Source organism: Gossypium raimondii, chromosome 13, assembly GCF_025698545.1.
Source record: "Gossypium raimondii isolate GPD5lz chromosome 13, ASM2569854v1, whole genome shotgun sequence".
Classification (NCBI taxonomy): Eukaryota; Viridiplantae; Streptophyta; class Magnoliopsida; order Malvales; family Malvaceae; genus Gossypium; species Gossypium raimondii.
Window position 1 is genome coordinate 30,541,002 of NC_068577.1, and position 18,806 is coordinate 30,559,807.

The 18,806-nt window shown below is 31.3% G+C and overlaps 2 protein-coding genes across 5 annotated transcripts; one reads left to right on the top strand and one right to left on the bottom strand.

Annotated features, from left to right (window-relative positions):
• Positions 1-1,450: 1,450 nt before the first annotated feature.
• LOC105783758 (syntaxin-related protein KNOLLE) lies at positions 1,451-3,618 on the top strand. Of its 2 annotated transcripts, XM_012609394.2 has the most exons (3): positions 1,451-1,617; positions 1,911-2,774; positions 3,111-3,618. In XM_012609394.2, the coding sequence occupies exons 2-3, from the start codon at positions 1,939-1,941 to the stop codon at positions 3,118-3,120; spliced, it is 846 nt and encodes a 281-aa protein (XP_012464848.1). In that variant the 5' UTR covers positions 1,451-1,617; positions 1,911-1,938; the 3' UTR covers positions 3,121-3,618. The 2 variants fall into 2 exon arrangements, with proteins under 2 accessions (XP_012464848.1, XP_012464847.1); XM_012609393.2 differs by lacking the exon at positions 3,111-3,618 and having other exon boundaries at positions 1,911-2,966.
• Positions 3,000-10,978, bottom strand: LOC105783759 (transcription factor MYB114). Of its 3 annotated transcripts, none has more exons than XM_012609398.2 (4): positions 10,733-10,978; positions 4,004-4,139; positions 3,562-3,683; positions 3,000-3,484 (listed from the first exon to the last, which is right to left on the bottom strand). In XM_012609398.2, the coding sequence occupies exons 2-4, from the start codon at positions 4,040-4,042 to the stop codon at positions 3,124-3,126; spliced, it is 522 nt and encodes a 173-aa protein (XP_012464852.1). In that variant the 5' UTR covers positions 4,043-4,139; positions 10,733-10,978; the 3' UTR covers positions 3,000-3,123. The 3 variants fall into 3 exon arrangements, with proteins under 3 accessions (XP_012464852.1, XP_012464849.1, XP_052482816.1); XM_012609395.2 differs by having other exon boundaries at positions 3,562-3,691; positions 10,733-10,976; XM_052626856.1 differs by lacking the exon at positions 10,733-10,978 and having other exon boundaries at positions 3,000-3,463; positions 3,562-3,691; positions 4,004-4,902.
• Positions 10,979-18,806: the final 7,828 nt, after the last annotated feature.

The following is an 18,806-nucleotide window of genomic DNA, read 5'->3' on the forward strand; positions in this document are numbered from 1 at the left end:
ATTAATTTGATCATCAAACTTCTTAACCAAAGCTTTCAACTTTAAAAATAGAGGCATTCCACATCTATTAATTGTTTTATTTATAGTTGAAATTATCCAATTTGGTACATCTCCTTTTTGTTTATACTTTTAGGAAGTTAGTGTTAGAAATTAACTAAACACCACTAAAAATAATAATAATAAATAAATAAAATTTAAAACTATAATATATAATAAAATTATATAAATAATTTAATATTTGTAAAAATAAATTTTCTCTTTGACTAGCATAATTTTAGTTTTAATTAATTTGGTAAATGGTTTGACCCTAAATTAGATTACTAGTGATACACATTGCTTATTGTGGATTTAAAATTTTAAAACAAATAATTAAAATAGACAGGACACATAATAATCTCAAAATCAATTTATAAAATTAAAAAAATCATTATCCATTAGTAACCAAAGGAAATTCAATTAATTCTTTCACATTTTTTTCTCATGAAAAATAAATGTTCATAAATTTTTCTTATATAATTATTGATTGAATAATTGGATTTTTCAAAGCCATATTTTTAACTCTATAGTTAATTTCCAATTTCGAACTAACTTTGAGGACTATTTCTATGTACCTTAAAAGGAAGTATCATATTGTTAGCAAGAGTAATTCTAAAGTGTTTTTAAAAGGTTTTTACATTTTCTTTAGCCAAAACTTTATCAATCAAAGGGTTATAAAATATTATATTTAGAAGAAAAGTAATGTAAATAAAGGAAAAAGTTTCATGATAAGCTTATTGGTATCATTTATTTTATTTCTATGAAAATGACTCGTTAGTTGAGAGAGATTTGAAATTTATAGATGTGGCATATCTCTATTTAGAAGTTGAAAGCTTTGGTTAGGAAGCTTGAAGATTAAATTGATGAATTTGAAAATGTGACGGATTAAATTTATTGAATTATTTAGAATTATGGTCAATTTGATCGAATATGTAAGTATTAAGGACTAAATGTGTTATTATACTAGTTAAAAAATGCTTTTTGTTATTAATTTAATGGTAGGTGACCAAAATAGGATCGAATTCAAACTTAGTGCCTAAATTGATTTAAAGTTGGATGACTAAAACAAGAATGCAGGGATAGTTATGTGATCATAACTAATACATAGAACTAAACCCATACATAACATGGCATAAGAAACTAGTTTCATAACTGAGTTAGACTTGATTAATTGATAACACTAACACAATCAAACACTTAAGTAATAATTTATGCTGTGAAGTACAATAATTGATTATTTCCTCCGATCTGATGAAATGAGCCCAATATTTGCATATACGGTGTCCACAAAACTGAAATAAAAAGAAGCAAACAAATTAAATAACGGACCAAGATATAGCCGTTGGAAAAACGGCTATTTTTTTCCCCTTCAGTTTCTGGGAGATTTTGCTTTCCTTTTAAGTAGTATTAAGCTTGCAATCAAATTCAAACTGCGAAAATCTCAGCTTTCTTTCCATTTTCATCTTCAATTTCTTCCCAACTTTTTTGTCTCAAAGTTCTGTCAATCAATTTCTTTCCATTTTTCTCTGCTTTTGTCTGCTAATACGAGAGCAAGGCAGCAAGCAGCTGCAAATTTTCAAGGTATGGTTTGCAAACACCCATTTCATATCACTTCATTTTTTGTATTAAATTTTGATAAAAGAGAAGCTAAACCCCCTTTTTTGGTTGATTTTAAGAAAACCCAGTTCAAAATGTTGGGAAAATTCCTTTTGAATTAGAATGAATTTGCAGTGAATACGATTTAAAATTGAACTGCAAAGGAAATCTAATTCTCCCTTGTTTTGGGTTCATTTTGATGAATATGATAACCCATTCCATGTTTTTTATCTTATTGTTGGGAATTCAATTTTTTTCTCCATTGATTGATTCTTAAGGTGTGAAGGAAAGTTCCAGATAGCAAAGATGAATGATCTGATGACCAAATCGTTTATGAACTATGTTGACCTCAAGAAAGAGGCAATGAAAGATCTTGAAGCTGGTCCAGACTATGATCTCGAAATGTCTTCCACTACAAACACCATGGACCAAAACCTTGGCCTGTTCCTTGAAGAAGCTGAGAAAGTGAAGCAAGGAATGGCAGTAATCCGAGAACTCTTGGGCAAGCTCCAAGAAGCCAATGAAGAAAGCAAGTCACTTCACAAACCAGAGTCCTTGAAAGCTTTGCGGAACAAAATCAACAACGACGTTGTCACAGTGCAAAAGAAAGCAAGGACCATCAAGGCTCAGCTTGAAGAAATGGACCGTGCCAATGCAGCTAATAAGCGCCTCTCGGGGTACAAAGAAGGCACCTTAAATTACAGGACCAGGATTGCAGTCACCAATGGCTTGCGTAACAAATTGAAGGAGCTGATGATGGATTTTCAAGGTTTGAGGCAAAAAATGATGGCTGAGTATAAGGAAACTGTGGGGAGAAGGTATTTTACTGTGACTGGAGAAAACCCAGATGAGGAAACAATCGAGAAAATCATTTCTGATGGCAGTGGCGGTGGGGGGTTCTTAACAAGGGCGGTTCAAGAACATGGGCGAGGGAAGGTGTTGGAGACGGTAGTTGAGATTCAAGATAGGCATGATGCTGCTAAAGAGATCGAAAAGAGCTTGCTGGAGTTGCACCAAGTGTTTTTGGACATGGCGGCGATGGTGGAGGCACAAGGGGAACAAATGGATGATATTGAACACCATGTGATGAATGCCAGCCATTATGTGAAAGATGGTTCTAAAGAGCTCAATAATGCGAAAAGGTACCAAAGGAGTAGCAGGAAATGGATGTGTATTGGGATCATTCTTTTGTTGTTGATTGTTCTTGTGATTATTATTCCAATTGCTACTAGCTTTAGTAGTTCTTGAATTGTATGTTTTTCCAGAGTCCTTTGATTGTTGAGATTCTTGAAATTCAATATGAAAAGTAATGATAGTTATTGCTTATTGATTTAGATAGATGAGTTTTGGATATGGGAATGCTTGCATGCTAGGAATATCTATTGTAATTCATCACAATAACATCTATTACATCAAACATCATAACTACAATTTAAATCCCGACCTCCAATTCTAACACAACTCCAATACTATTATAGGAGAAAGTGACATTCACAAAGAAGCAGTCCATAAATCCATGTCGAAGATGAAATCATCCCACCATTTGCTGCTGCCGCCTTCATCAAACTCCAAATCACCCACAAGTGTCACAGGCTCCTCCGCTGCAACTTCCTGGCCTTGCTGATTGACTTGAACGTCGTGAAACGGTGCCCACACGCTGGTTTCTTGTTGGGTATTAGGAGATACATGAGCTGGGCGTCTGGGTTTCATTGAGGCTGTTGTTGTTGCTGCTGCAGTTTGGTCATCTTCAGATTGTGGAGCAGAGTTGAGCTTTTTACTGAGATGGCAGTTCCAATAGTTTTTAACATCATTTGCGGTTCTTCCAGGGAGTCTTCCAGCAATTAGGGACCACCTGATCATCAACATTATCAACCACATGTGCTTTTATACTACTAATAACACATTAGCTTTATGGAGTGAAAAGCATGCCTGTTACCGAGGAGGCTGTGGAGGTTAATGATGAGATTGACTTCCTCTGCTGCAAAACTCCCTCTTTTGATGTTTGGGCGTAGATAGTTTAACCATCTTAGTCTGCAGCTCTTGCGGCACCTCTTTAGCCCTAAACAAACACCAATTTAACTATACATACTCAATCTATCAAAACAATATATACACGTACTAATGTTTTTTAAACCCCTTCGGTTCCTAATCCAAAAACTAATTTAAATCAATTTTTTAACTCAATTCAACTGATCCATACCGGTTATTATTCAAGGTAAGATAGAAAGCTAAGCTATTTCTTTACCTTCTGTCTAAATAAAATTCATGCTTTAGATGATCTTCAATCCTATTCAAAACTAATCCTTTAATTTCCACTAAAAGCTTAAACAAAATATGTAAACTTAGAAAAAAAAAGATAAAATAAATTTACCAGCCAAAACAGGTATTCGATGCCACTTCCCTTCTCCATACCGCTCTATACATTTCTTTAGCAAATAATCTTCTTCTTCCGTCCAAGCAACCCCTCCCATTTCAACTCTTTTTCTCTTTAATTTTGAAGTCCTTCACTTTTTGATCATACCAATAATTTTTTCAAATTCAAAACCCTAAGGTTCCCTATTTATTCATTTGATATATTGTACTTCAAAATTTTTCTATTTCAATCCCCACAGGCTTTACAGCATTTGGGAAATGGTCCCTTCCCCTTTCTAGGATTGTCCTATTGTTTCTATGTATATGATGAATCATCATAATCATAGCTTTGAACTCTAATTAAATACAATGTTTTCTTACATTTATTTTTCTTCGTTTTTTTCTTTCCCCTGTGATATAAGATCAAAGATAAAGACAGCATGTGGTTTTGTGCAATGTCTTGTGAGATCATTTGGTTATGTTCGGCTTATTTAACCAAACCATAAACCCAAACCATGCATTCATTTTGGGTTTCGTCTCTCGTCCATTACAAGCTTTTTCCATCAATATCTAACTAGAATTCTTATCACCCACTCTATGGGTGACCAATAATTTTTTTTCCTCAATAATCATATTCATCTATATTATTATTTAACTTTATAAATAAGTTGGTGTTATAAATTAATTAGGCATTAATTTGTTTACGATGTGTAAGGGTTTGAACCCTTACCATTTGAGTTAGCAAAATGTTAATATACAACCAAACCATATATTCATTTTAATATAATATTTATATTTTAATTGTATTATGCACACTTTATTACATTTATCAATTGTGTATATTAATAATGTCGTTGATTGAGTTGGTGTTATAAATTAACTCGACACTAACTTAAAATTAATGACAATACCATGATAAATAATTATATTCATTTAGTATCATTAATATGATGTACTCTATTATACATATTTCAGGTGCTATTAACATTAATTAGTTTTAATCATACATCTCTATGTTCTAAATATGTGGTTTCTAATGCATATGTGTGTAATAGAATTTCTAGTTATAACAATTATATTTTGAAAAATACATTAAAATTAAATTAATTAATAATTTTGATTGAAAGATAAATTGCAACGACAATAATTTATTACTAGATTTTATCATACCGATGATGTGGGTGAACGAAAATATTCTATGTTAAAATATATATTTATAAAAATATTTTAACAAATGATTATTGGTGGAGCGACAAGAGTTTCTTTTATAAGAATTTGTTGGTATTGTCAATTGTGTTCAATTTCTAAAAATGTTTTTCAATTATTTTATTTGAAAATTATATAAAAGTATGAAAAGTGAAAATACTCTTATAATAATATTAATTACCCTTTAAAATAAAATATTTTAGTAATTTTATAATTAAGTTGGTGTAACTCAACTATTTTATATATAATATAGATTATAGATAATATATATTTGTGAGTTGGTATTTTTAAGAGTGGGTACTTATATTAGTGGGTTGTTTTCTAAGAGTGGGTAGTTTTTCAGGAGTAAATTAAATATTTTATTTTCGTTTCATAAATGTATAATAACAAGTTTTTTTATTTTTTAAAATTTTATTATTAAATTGATGTAACTAAATAAAATGATATCAAATTCAATTAATCCCTTCAAAATTAATATGTATTACATTAAATGATACATGGATTATATTATATATTATTTAAATAATTATATATATACAAAAAAACAAAAATTGGTCATGTTCACATTATAGTTTCTTTACACATGGCACTTTATATTTGAATTATTTATTTGCAGTTTGGATAAATTACTCTTTTACTCTTTGTGTTATAATTTTTAAAGTTATTCCATGTCTTTTGTTTAAAATTTGTCTTTATAATTACTTTTATGTTCAATATAAAGTTGACTTTAAATAAATTATCTCTTTATTTTAAGATTTTACTTAATTGAATTAACTTTAAATGTTATAATATTAATATTAATTAATATTAAATTATTAAACTTAAACTATAGTTTTTAAAAAAGACACAAATTAATAACATTTATCAAATTAAATTTATATTTTTAGATATAATAAGAGTTAATTACATTTATTAAAGCAAAATAAAGATAAATAAAAATTATAAAAATTGAATATTAACAATTTTAATATTAAAAAATTATTTAACAATATATAAAATAAATAACTTATAAGAAATTACTAAAAAATTGTTTAAATCATAATATATTAAATATCAAAATTCCAACTGTGATGAATTGTTGTATTATTTTAATATTAAATATTTTTAAAATTAAATAGCATTAATATTATATATCAATAAATTTTATACCTAACTTCGTTGAGAAATTCAATTAATTACAAATCAATTAAATATTTAATTATATTAAATATTATTTTAATATTTTATGCAAATAAATTTTGTGAAGTGTGTTTCGTATTTTCCTCGCGGTGTTGCAACGAGAAAACTAGTGATGTCGCAACGACGCGAAGACATTCGAAACAGAGACAAAATAGAAACGACACGGCCCATTACATTGCGACAGTTTCCTAACTAAAAACAGTTGCATATTAGACTTTTAGTAAGGTTACTTTTCCCAATTAAACTCTAATTATTTCAGAGATATTGAAGTTTTTTTAGAACTCTAATTTTAGCCTATTTAAAAAGCCATAAAAACCTTAAAACATGTGATAATAATACAACATTAGAGAGAAAAGAGAGAGTTTTAGAAAGCTTTAAGAGAATTTTGTGTTTTTAGCCAGAGAGAGTTTTGTATTTTGGGTTAAGGATTGTTTTGAATTCCTCCATCTTGTACTCTTCATTTGTTTGCTCATTAGTGAAGTCTCATTTGCCTGTGATTTTTTATCCTCTTGATTGGAGGAGTTTTTCCAAGTAAATTTGTGTGTCTAATTTACTCTTTTCCTTCTTTCTCGTTGTTTATACAGGTCGATCCCTTAACAAACTGACATCAGAACTTGGTTAGGATTCTGCAATCAACCCGTTCAGAAATGACGATAATGAGATTTGATATCGAGAAGTTCGATGGGATCAAAATTTTCAATTTATGACAAGTTTGGATGACTACAATACTAGTTCAAAAAGGCCTAAAGAAAGTCGTTACAAGGAAAAAGCTCGTAGATTCGGATCAGTCGGAATGGGATGAGCTTGATGAGAAGGCTTTGTCTGTAATTCAGTTATGCCTCATGAATAATGTGTTGCAGGAGGTGCTTATAGAGAAAACGACATCAACCTTATGGAGAAACCTTGAATCCCTTTACATGACAAAATCTCTAACTAATCGATTGGTGCTGAAACAGCACCTATACACATTCCATATGGCCGAAGGTATGTTCATTAGGGCTCACATAAGTGAATTCATCACTCTCGTAAATGATATGAAGAATGTCGAAGCTAATATAGATGATGAAGATCAGAGAATTCTATTATTATACTCTTTACCCCCTTTATATAAGACTTTTAAAGAGACCCTGGTTTATGGTAGAGATAAACTCTCGTTCGAGGATGTGAAGGGAAACTTGTTAAGGAAAGACAAACTCGACAATGAGCTAGGTTCAAATAGCAAGTCAGATAAGAAAGGCTTGATTTTTGTTGCAAGATCTAGAAAACAGTCTAAGGATTCAGGTCAGAGTAGGTCTAGGTCTAAATCAAAGTTGAGGAAATGAGGCAAGACCTGTGGTAACTATAAGAAGTTTCGTCATATTAAGATAGAATGTTATAAGTTACAAAATAAAAACTAAAAGGCTATTGAGAGAAACGAGAAAGGGAAGCAAAAAGCTAAAGTAATTGATGCTAATGTGGTTGAGGACAAGGGTGACGATTTGTTGCTAGTGTCTACAATCGAAAGGTCTAAACTTACGTCCTTGTGGGTCATGGATTCAAGGTGTTCTTACCATATGTTCCAACAAAGACTGGTTCTCCACATATAGTCCAGTTAAAGGTAGAGTTGTGCTTATTGAGAATAATTCACCCTGTAAGATAATAAGTATTGGTATCATTCTGATCAGGATGTACAACGGGATTATCAGAACACTGTCAAATGTCAATCATGTGCCTGATTTAAAGAAAAGCCTCATCTCCTTGGGTATTTTAGACTTGCATAGTTGTAGGATCGTCATCGAGTCAAGCGACATTAAGGAATCTTGTGAAGCTCTCGTTTTGATGAAATGGCAGAAAATTGACAGTCTATATATTCTATAGGGTTCAACAGTGACTAGTGTAGCAGCAATTACGGAGGTGGAGCTAAGATAGTCACGATGAGGGACGTCGCAAAGAATTTCATCTATTACGAATTTGGAGTCAACTGATTTGTGGCATATGCGACTTGGTCATATAAGTGAGAAAGGTATGACCGTTTTAAATGATAGAGGTTTTCTTTCGGGAGTAAGAGTTGGAAAGTTATAATTTTGCATTTATAGGAAGCAAACATAAGTCAACTTTAGTTCTGCAGAGTATAGGACAAAGGCCACACTTGACTACATTCACTCCGATTTATAGGGCCTAGCTCAAGTCACCTCTAAAGGAGATAGCAGATATCTCTTAACCTTTATTGATGACCATTCTAGGAAGGTTTGGGTCTATTTCATGAAGCACAACAATGAAGTTTTTGGGATTTTTAAATAGTGGAAAACTTTACTAGAGAAATGGAATATGAAGTTTTTAAAGCAGTTAAGGACAGGTAATGGCCTCGACTTCTACGCACCTCAGGTTAAAGACTATTGCAAGTAGGAAGGAATTGATTGACATAGCACAATTGTCGGTACCCCACAATAGAATGGTGTTGTAAAAAGGATTAACAGAACTCTACTTGAGAGAGCTCGGTGTATGCTTTTTAATGCAAGTTGAGGATAGGGGTGAGCATTCGATCGAATCGAATCGAATCAAAAATTTTTAAGTTAATCGAGTTTTTGAATCTCATTTTATCATCCTAACTTTATTTGAAGTTTTCTCGAATCGAATCGAGTGAGATGGAATTCGAATCGAATCGAATCGAATCGAATATATTTGTTCAAGTTAAATTTTAAAAAATAATTTTGGGTCCTTATAACCATTGTCACCTATCGTAATAAAATCTGTCCTTAATCAAATTTTTTATTAACTTTCATCACCTCATAATTTATTTATTAATTTTTTATATATTGGTTAGCTTCTTTGCTTGCTTAGTTGTTTCAATTATCTTCAGATTCTTGTCACTATGTATTTTGGAATTAAAAATATATTAAATGTAAAAATATGATTTTTAATAAAAGTTATTTTAAAAATAAAATGTGAAATTGATACCAATATAAAATTTTAACACGAATATTTTATGGCATAATTAATAATTCAATTTTAATATAAATATTCAATATGACTAAACAATTCAATAATATAAATAATATAAAATGTGAAATTTAATTTAATAATATAAATAATAGATATAAATAAAATTATTACTATTTATGTTTTGTGTTTTTTTTTTTTGGATAATTTTGATTTTTTATTTGAGAGTAAAGGGTGATAAGTAAAACTTTTGGGGGAAAATAAAAAGTTTTGGGGATTAGAAGTTTGAGGGAAAGTAAATAGGGGCGTAAAATTTTGGAGGGAAAATATTAAAAAAAAAATTGGAGGGGGGAGGGTTTGGGGTAGATGGGAGGTGGGATGGGAAGGGAATAAAAGTTTTAGGGGAAAAGTGGGAGGGAGTAAAAATTTTGGGGCAAAATAAAAGGTTTTGAGGGTTTTGGGGAGTAAAATTTTGAGAAAAAGTAAATAGAAGAGTAAAATTTTGGTGGGAAATGGATTTTGGATAGATTGGGGGGTTGGGAGGGGAGGGAAGTAAAAGTTTTAGGGGGAAAGTGGGAAGGAGTAAAAGTTTTGAGGGAAAAGTAAAAAAGGTTTGGGAGTTTGGTGTAAAAATGTAAAATATTATAGTTTGATATTCAAATTATTCGAGTTATTCGAATTCGAAAACTCAACTCGATTCGAACTCGAAATTTGAAAAAAAAAATTCGAATTGATTCGAATAACTCGATTAACTCGATTCGTTTAACTCGAAATGCGAATTTTTTTTCGATTTTTTCGAGTCAAATCGAGTTTTGCTCACCCCTAGTTGAGGAAAGTAGTTTTAATGTTTTTTAATGGTGTCGAACATTTATTCCTTCAATTTAGCTGCTTGGTGTCTCTTATTACACAAGACTTACAAATTTATCATACAACTTCTCTTTTCTCGGTATACACATAAATAGTTAAAGTTAGTCTCAATTTCACTATCTCACCAACCAAATGTTTAACCATTTCCAGATCAATCATTCATTCAATAATTTCACATTTAGAACATACCACTTTATATCTAATTTATGACAGAACATATCCATTAACATATCTTGTTATTACAATTCATGACTCGGATATTCAAGATTCCAACTAACCACACCACACGTTTTGCACTAATTATGCATCCAACCTAACACACTAAACATATAAGGGACCAAGGTATACCAACGTGCTATGCCATAACACATCATATTGTCATTCAAAAGCACACATACTAATCCCTATGGTATGCTATTGCATCCTAACTATTCTACTGCTTACATACTCCCCACCACTTTCCCTTTTCTTAACACCAAAATATGAACATAAATATCAAAATAGAAGCTCAAAAAGCTTTCTCATACAAATAACCTTAAGTTATCACTTAAGAGATATTGAAAATATCATTACTAACCTACTTTGAAGCTTTCTCTCTCTAGTTTCAACTTTCTCTCACTGAACCCATGAAACCGTAGGTTTGAATGAAAGAGATGGTGATGAGAATGAGTTTAGAAATTGGTTTGCTACTTGACTTTTTAGAGAAATCAAAGTTTGGAGATTGAAATTTGGGTTGGATTTGAAGAGAATGAGAAAAATGGAAAAGAGCCTATTCTTCCCCTTAGAGAAGGGAGGGTTTGCTAAAATGGGTGGAAGACAATTTTTTGTAATCTTTCCTCCCTTATTTTATTTAAAAAATAGCTAAGTCAAAATCCAACTTAAAACTTTTGGCCCACTTTAAATCACCATGCTTAATCGCATCCAAGGGCTCAAAATGAAATCCAACAATATAATATCTCTTCCAATGATATTTCTAACATAAATTTTATGTAAAAAATTTATTAAAATGCCATTTTATACTTTAGCCCCATTTTCACCTTTTATTACTCTTTCTTACCATCGAACTTAACACTTAACATATCCAACCTTCCCTATTATTTTTCTTTTTGTGATCAAAATTACACAGATGAAAATGGAAAATTTGCAAGTTGGTCTTGATTCTTTCAATCTTATCCAACTTAGTCCAAATGTGATCCTCATCACACCAATACATTTTCCAAGTCACTGTGATGCCAAAGAATCATCATTAACTCACATTTCTCTACTTGGTGAAACTGCACTTTAATCATCTACTTTTTTTAAAATCTATGATTCGTTCCTTTTTACCACATTTTCACATTCACGATTCTCTACATAGATTTCCATATCCAATATTAAATTAATTCCTTATGATCTCTCACTTTAATCAACTCATTTCCCAATTTCCCAATTTTTGGAGCGTTAGAAGTACCTGGTTTAGCTTAGAAAAATATTTATTCTGGAAACAAAACCACGGCAAGGGAAGATAATTTTCATATCACGCTTATGTAATCGAGAAAATACATTAATGTTTGTTTTTGGAGTAATAGTTGGGAAAATAAAAGACCCCAACGGGCACTGAAAATATAAAATCGGGATTGTATAAAACAAAAAAATGACACAAAGGTATAAATTGCTCTATAATCTTTTAGGGGTATAACCAATATTGCCATGTAGTATGAAACTGGAAGTAGTGGTTTTGTTATAAATGTTTTCTTTAGTTTAATCCTTGTGCATTTCATTAGTTAAATAAAGTTGTAGTGTTTGTCCAAAGTAATTGAAAATGTTATTTGATTACCACCAGATTTAACACCCTCAAATTTTTAGTATAATAGATAAATACTTTGAGAAAATTCAAAAATGAGACTTATAAAGAGAATTTAACGGAATTATAATTGTTGTGAATCAATCCGAATAAAAAACGAAAAGAAAAGTAGATCAAGCATATAAATTTGTGTGGAAAAACTTCTCTGATCGATATAATTAGGAGGATAAAAAACCACAGGTAAGGTAGGCTTTAATTTTTCACTAATTAGAAAAAAATGAGAGTACAATATGAAGAAGAAATTGATCTGGATGTACAAATCCCTAATCCCGAAAAATAAAAACCTTCTCTCAAATACAAAGTTCTCTTTTTACTCTTTTTCTCCACATCTATTAGAGGTATAATAGCCTTTTTTATAGACTAAGATTAGAGGACTAATATGACTAAAATATCTCTGGACAAATCAGAATTTGACTGAAAGAAAGAGCCTTGCTTGGCTCTAAAAAACGTGGCTGCGTTATTTAGGGAATACGTCACGTCGTTGTGACAACCCATGCTTCCTTGTCACGACGTCGCCTCTGTTTTTCAAGTGGCTGCATCTATCTTTGGTGTTGCAACACAGGCAGCAGTAAGTGCCTACAAAGTGTCTAAAAAATGTGAAAAATACCATAAATCTTCACCTTGACTCGTATTTAACGTATCTTCGGCACCATCATGGGCTTAACTCGACGTTTGCAGGATACTAACCATGTTCAAGTAGTGCTCGAATTGGAAAACTGGATGAGATGCATGTATTGAATTGCACTGTTCGTTAGTCCATGTGATATGAAGACAAGCCAATACAATCAATTTTGGCCCAACCAGTGCATTGGTACATTACTATTTTTTTCTTTAATTGCTGTTTTAACTCTTGATAAAGGCATTGGTATACATACGATTTTAATACGTTTTAGTTGTCATTTGGATTTTGGAAGGGCTCCCATCTGAATAAGAAATTCGAACACCGCTAGCTTGCAGTCTCTCTAGCTTCATTTTTGTTAATTTTGAAGTCTATTAGCTTCGCATGCATCCCGCTAACTTGGTATCTCATCAACTTGTATCCAGTTAATTCAAACTCTCCAGTATTTATATTAGAAATTTGGATAAATTCAAAAGACAATATCATGATGCAATTTTGTATATCCTTTCATGTTTGTATCATCTATTTTTGGATATTAAATATCCCAACACTTTTGTCCAAATAGTACAACTAAATCCTTGATAACCTAAAATTTTGGCTTTTCAGTTCACTGCAAACTCACCTACTCTGTTTTTATCTAACAATTAAACCGCTCTGGAATCCAAGTGAAGTGTGGACACAGCTTGCATTCAAGGCTTCCATTTTCCGAATATGGTTTCGTATATAGGGGATTTTCCTCCATTTTCATTCCACTTTTGTATATAATATATGTACGCATATGTGAGGTGAATAAATTTTGTTTCGATTCGAAAAATTCGAAAAAAAAATTTGAATTTCGAATTATTTAAATCAAATTAATCTAGCTAATCGAATTAACTTAAATTTTCGAATTCGAATAACTCGAATAATTCAAGTAAACCAAATATCAAACTCTTTTACTTCCCTTCCCCCAACCCCTTTGCTTTCCTCCAAAAGTTTTACTTCTCCTTCAAAAATTTTACTTCCCTCTAAACCCCCAATTTTTTTTCTTTTACTTTCTCAAACTCCAAAAACTTTTTTTTCTCAAATTTATGTCCATTAATTATATTATTGAATTATATTTCACATTTATACTAATTATATTATTGAATTATTTAATCATGCTGAATCTTTATCAATTTCTATTAAAGTTAAATTATTGATGATGCCATAAAATATTCGTGTTAAAATTTTCTATTAGTATTAATTTCACATTTTATCTTTAAAATATATATATTTTTAAAAATCACATTTTTAAAAATTAATATATTTTTAATTTCAAAATACATGACGACGAGAATCAGAAGATAATTGAAGCAACTAAGCAAGGAAAGAAACTAACCCGTATATAAAAGATTAATAAATAAATTATGAGGGGAAGAAAGTTAATAACAAATTTGATTACGGTGGGTGGCAGTGGCTACAAGGACCAAAGTTATTTTTTTTAATTTAACTCGAACAAATATATTCGATTTAATTTTATTTGAATTCCATCTCACTCGACTCGATTTGAGAAAATTTCAAATCGAGTTAGGATGATAAAATAGATTTCGTCAACTCAATTAACTTGAAATTTTTACATTCGATTCGATCGAATGCTCACCCCTACATGTACATACTAGTTTTCTTAGGATGCACCGGTTTTCTTATATGTATTATATTAATATTATTTAATGATTTAGTATAAATTTTATGATTAATATTATAAATAATTTTAAAATATTTTAAAATATTTTATATATTTTAATTTAATTTTGTATCATCAAATATTAGCTATTCTAGAACCTTAAATTAATTTTATACCACCAAAGATTTGTACGTTCGTTACCAAAAGGATAATCGCTTCTTATCCCTTAGGGTAGTATGCACTATTATATTGTTTACGGGACATATGTTTCCTTTCTTTTAAGAAAAATTAATTAAATAATAAAACTTTCATATGTACAACATGAACATAATCAATGATTTTTCATAAATTATCTCTTCTTTGAAGAGTTATATTAAGAACTATTATTGTTCTATTATTTATCTTTATATCTCCACTTCTAGTGGTGAGAAAATTATTACTAATAAGAAATTCAATAATTAAGTAATTAGTGTTGCAATCTAAAAAGAATACAAATCATACTTAATATTTAGGCGCATAACATGTACACAACCAATGGTCTTTTATACCACACCAATAACATAAGTTATCTTCACTCCTTAAAGGTTTCTCTTGGGAATTCTTGTTCTTCTCTTATTTATCTTCATTTTTCCACTTATGGTGGTGAGAAGAATTAATATGATCATCCATTTCACAATTATTATATAATCATTTACTACATCCACGCCAAAGATTACATCTTTATATATTGCTACATTCTCTTGTGGAGTGGAGCTAATCTAATATGACAAGCTTTATTGTTTTTCATTTAATAGCACATTTGAAGTGTGAAAAGTTAAAAAGTTTTTCTAACAAGTCCTCATCAATAATATTCTCCCACAATTTTAATTGAGAACTTAATACTACTGTAATTATACTCACTAATAGTTTTAAAATATTGCGACTTTAGGTGCATCCAAACATAATGAGATTTAGATAAAATTACCATATTTTGTTACTCATATATTTCTTTTAAAATATTCCACAATTCAAATGGATATTTCATAATCAAATATCTTACATTCAATCTTGCATGGGGATAATGACAAAAGAAGATTACAGAGATAATCACAATCAATTCAATTTAATAACAGGTGTGATAAAATAAAATTCAATAACCCAATCTTTCTTTTCCAAAATAGGTAGATATTCATAGTGTTGGGAAATGTGCCCATATTATAGTAAATATATAATTATTTTCTATGTATTTGAACGATAAATAAATATATAAAGTTAATTTCACATTTCGCTATTATATCTTTTGTGTTTTTGTCTTTCATGTTTTGCATACATAGAAAAATTGTGACAATCAAATACTAGCTCATTGATTGCCTAAGTTCAAACTGATAATAAGTGACACTATAAGAACGTTTACATTGCGAGAAAGACATCTTACATTAGTAGATAATCTAAAAAGGTCCATAATATCGTAAAAGAATCAAAGTAGACATTTGATTCAAATACTTTAAATGATTATTATGTCATCTACAATTTCAATTAGGGAGATGACTAGTCTTCGTCATTGGAGCAGTTGACTCCACGGGTAGAGACATAGATGTACTCATTGGAAGAATGATACATTGGACTGGACCCAAGTTGAATTAATTATGAATTCGTTTGTGAATTGATTCACTTGTGACGTTCATGGTGTGATTTACCTAAATCCTAAGTTATTCACTGACCATTTGTATGTAACTTATGTGCTTTGATATAAATAGAGGTTTATGCTCTAAAGATGACTAATTCGATAGTCAGTATGTTGGATACATGACTTGTGTATGACATGACTTTACTAGCAACAATGGAATTCATAGCTCGATTAAAGAGTTAACGATATTCTCTCATTGGCATTGTGTGGATTGATAAATATGGAATGTGGCCACGGGTTGTTTGTTCTCCAACGAGCAATTTTATCACATTCATTAGTTGATAGTAGTCATATTAATCATTAAGAAGACACAATGTGTAACACCCTTAACCCGTATCCGACGCCAAAATAGGGTTACAGAGCATTACCAGACTTATAGGTCAAACAATCAAACAATTCGAATTCATTTCTCATTCAATTTATAAACCATTCATAGACAATCATATGGTCCCTAATACAAGCCCTCGAGGCCCAAAATAAACATTAAAAGTGGTTCGAGACTAAACCGAGTACTCAATATATTTTTAGGAAAACATGGAAAATTTTCAAAGTGTAGGGGACACACACCCGTGAGGCTAGGCCGTGTGGGCATTCGAAATGGGGACACACGGCCGTGTCCCAACCCATGTCCAAAACCATGTAACTCACTACCTTGAGTCACACGACCAGACCACACGACCAGACCACACGCCCGTGTGTCAAGCCGTGTACCCTTCAAAATGGCCTCACACGCCCGTGTGCCAGGTCGTGTGAACTGGAGGGTATACTGACTTGTACCACACGGCCAAGCCACACGCCTGTGTGCTAGGCCGTGTGAAGCTACTAACTTGATTTCTATAGAAGTATCAGGGTACACACGGTAGTGTCACCTGGCCGTGTGTCAAACACGACTGAGACACACGCTCGTGTCTATGCCCTTGTGGAGAAAAATAGGCTATATTTCAAGCCATATTTCTCACTCAATTTGGTACCAACCTAAGCTCAACAATGTACATACAACCATGGCATAAATAGACATTCAAAACCAACCAATATCAAGTTTATAACATGTTATAATATCACACACAATCATGATACTCTTAGGTACCTCAAAAGACCATTTATTACTTGCCAAAATATGCTTCCACAATATACCTATATGGTCAACACATATATGAGACATTGTGCCTAAATTCAACTTGCATACCACATCTCAATTTCAACCATTTGGTACCCAAAATACCAATTCACAAATAAGGCATTCACATAGCAACTAACACCACATACCATAAGGTCATTTATACATATTTGCATAACCAAACATATACCATTTTCAAGCCAAATTAAATGGCTAAAACACAACAAGACATATAGGCTCCATTAGCCAAAACACCTATACATGCCATTTACCCAAAATATAAAGTTCAAAGTACCAAAATGAGTATTTGATAGTGTGATGCAATCTCTGACAACTTCCAAATCAAGCGAGCTTCCGAAGCACTATAAAACACAAAAAAATAAATAGAGTAAGCAATTAAGCTTAGTAAGTTCGTATAACTAGAAATACAACTTACCATTCATCCACAATTTATATAAGCTAAAATTAAAACATAAATTAACTCCGTTTGTCCCAAAGCCTAACACATAATCCACAATCATGTTAGCCATGTATGAATATATCAAAATGAATTACTTCCTGTATTTCACATGAATACATCTACTAGTTTGTATCAATCTCGTATAACTTCGTATCATCACTGTACCCGTTGAACCGTTTGGAATACTATCAGATACTTGGGTATCTCGCACACTAAGTGCCAATATGTGGTCAAAACCACCACTATCTCATATCTCATATTAATGCTCACTCTCGAGCCATCACTGGGTTTGCTCACACAAGCCGTCAGTCAAGATGTAGCTACACGGTGTTGCTCACAGAAGCTGTAAAGTAACAGCAACATATGCTGGAAACTCAGCCACCGGTAGGACGTACGAGACCAGTACCTAAAATACGGTAACCCCTAATGACATGTCATTTGTATCCTATCTATTCCTAAGGTTCAACCGGGATTCATACGTTGTCGATACCTCATCGAGAATTTTTGTGGTGCCGTATCATCACAATTATTTTAATTAAGAATTTAAAACATGTATAATTTAATGCTTATTAAACATACAAACTTACCTCGATTAATACGGAGAGAATCGATCGATCAAACCACTACTTTATTTTTCCCACGATCTAATTCCGAACGTGGCTTTTCTTGATCTATTTAATCAAATTTAACTAATTTAATCTTTATTCTATTCTATTCTATACAATCCAATTTCATATTATGGAAAAATTATCATTTTGCCCCTAAACATTTGATTTTTTTACAATTAGTCCCTAGGCTCGTAAAAATGAAATTCATGCAATTTCATCCACACCTAAGACTACCTAAATTTACTACATGCTCATAGCAGCCCATAAATTCCACAATTTCACACATTTAACACACAATTTTCACATTTCACAATTTAACCCCTAATTGGTAATTTCATTAAAAATCCCTTAACAAAAGTTGTTTATTTAACAACAATGACTCATTTTCTTCCATTAAACGTCAAAAGTAACTAAAATAATCTCAAGGAAAAACCCCATAATTTCAACCATATTGCAAATTAATCCCCCCATTTAGCTAGATTAAGCTACAACGGTCTCGAAAACATAAAAATTATTAAAAACAGGACAAAAATGCACCTATATGCGAGGATGTATTTGGCTGAAAGTTGAAGCTCCTAAAATGGTGTTTCTTTGCTGAAAATTTCAGTTGGTGTAATGTGAAGAAGATGAGTATCTTTGTTTTATTTTATTTTTATCTTTAATTGGCTAATTACCTAATTACCCTTACCTAAC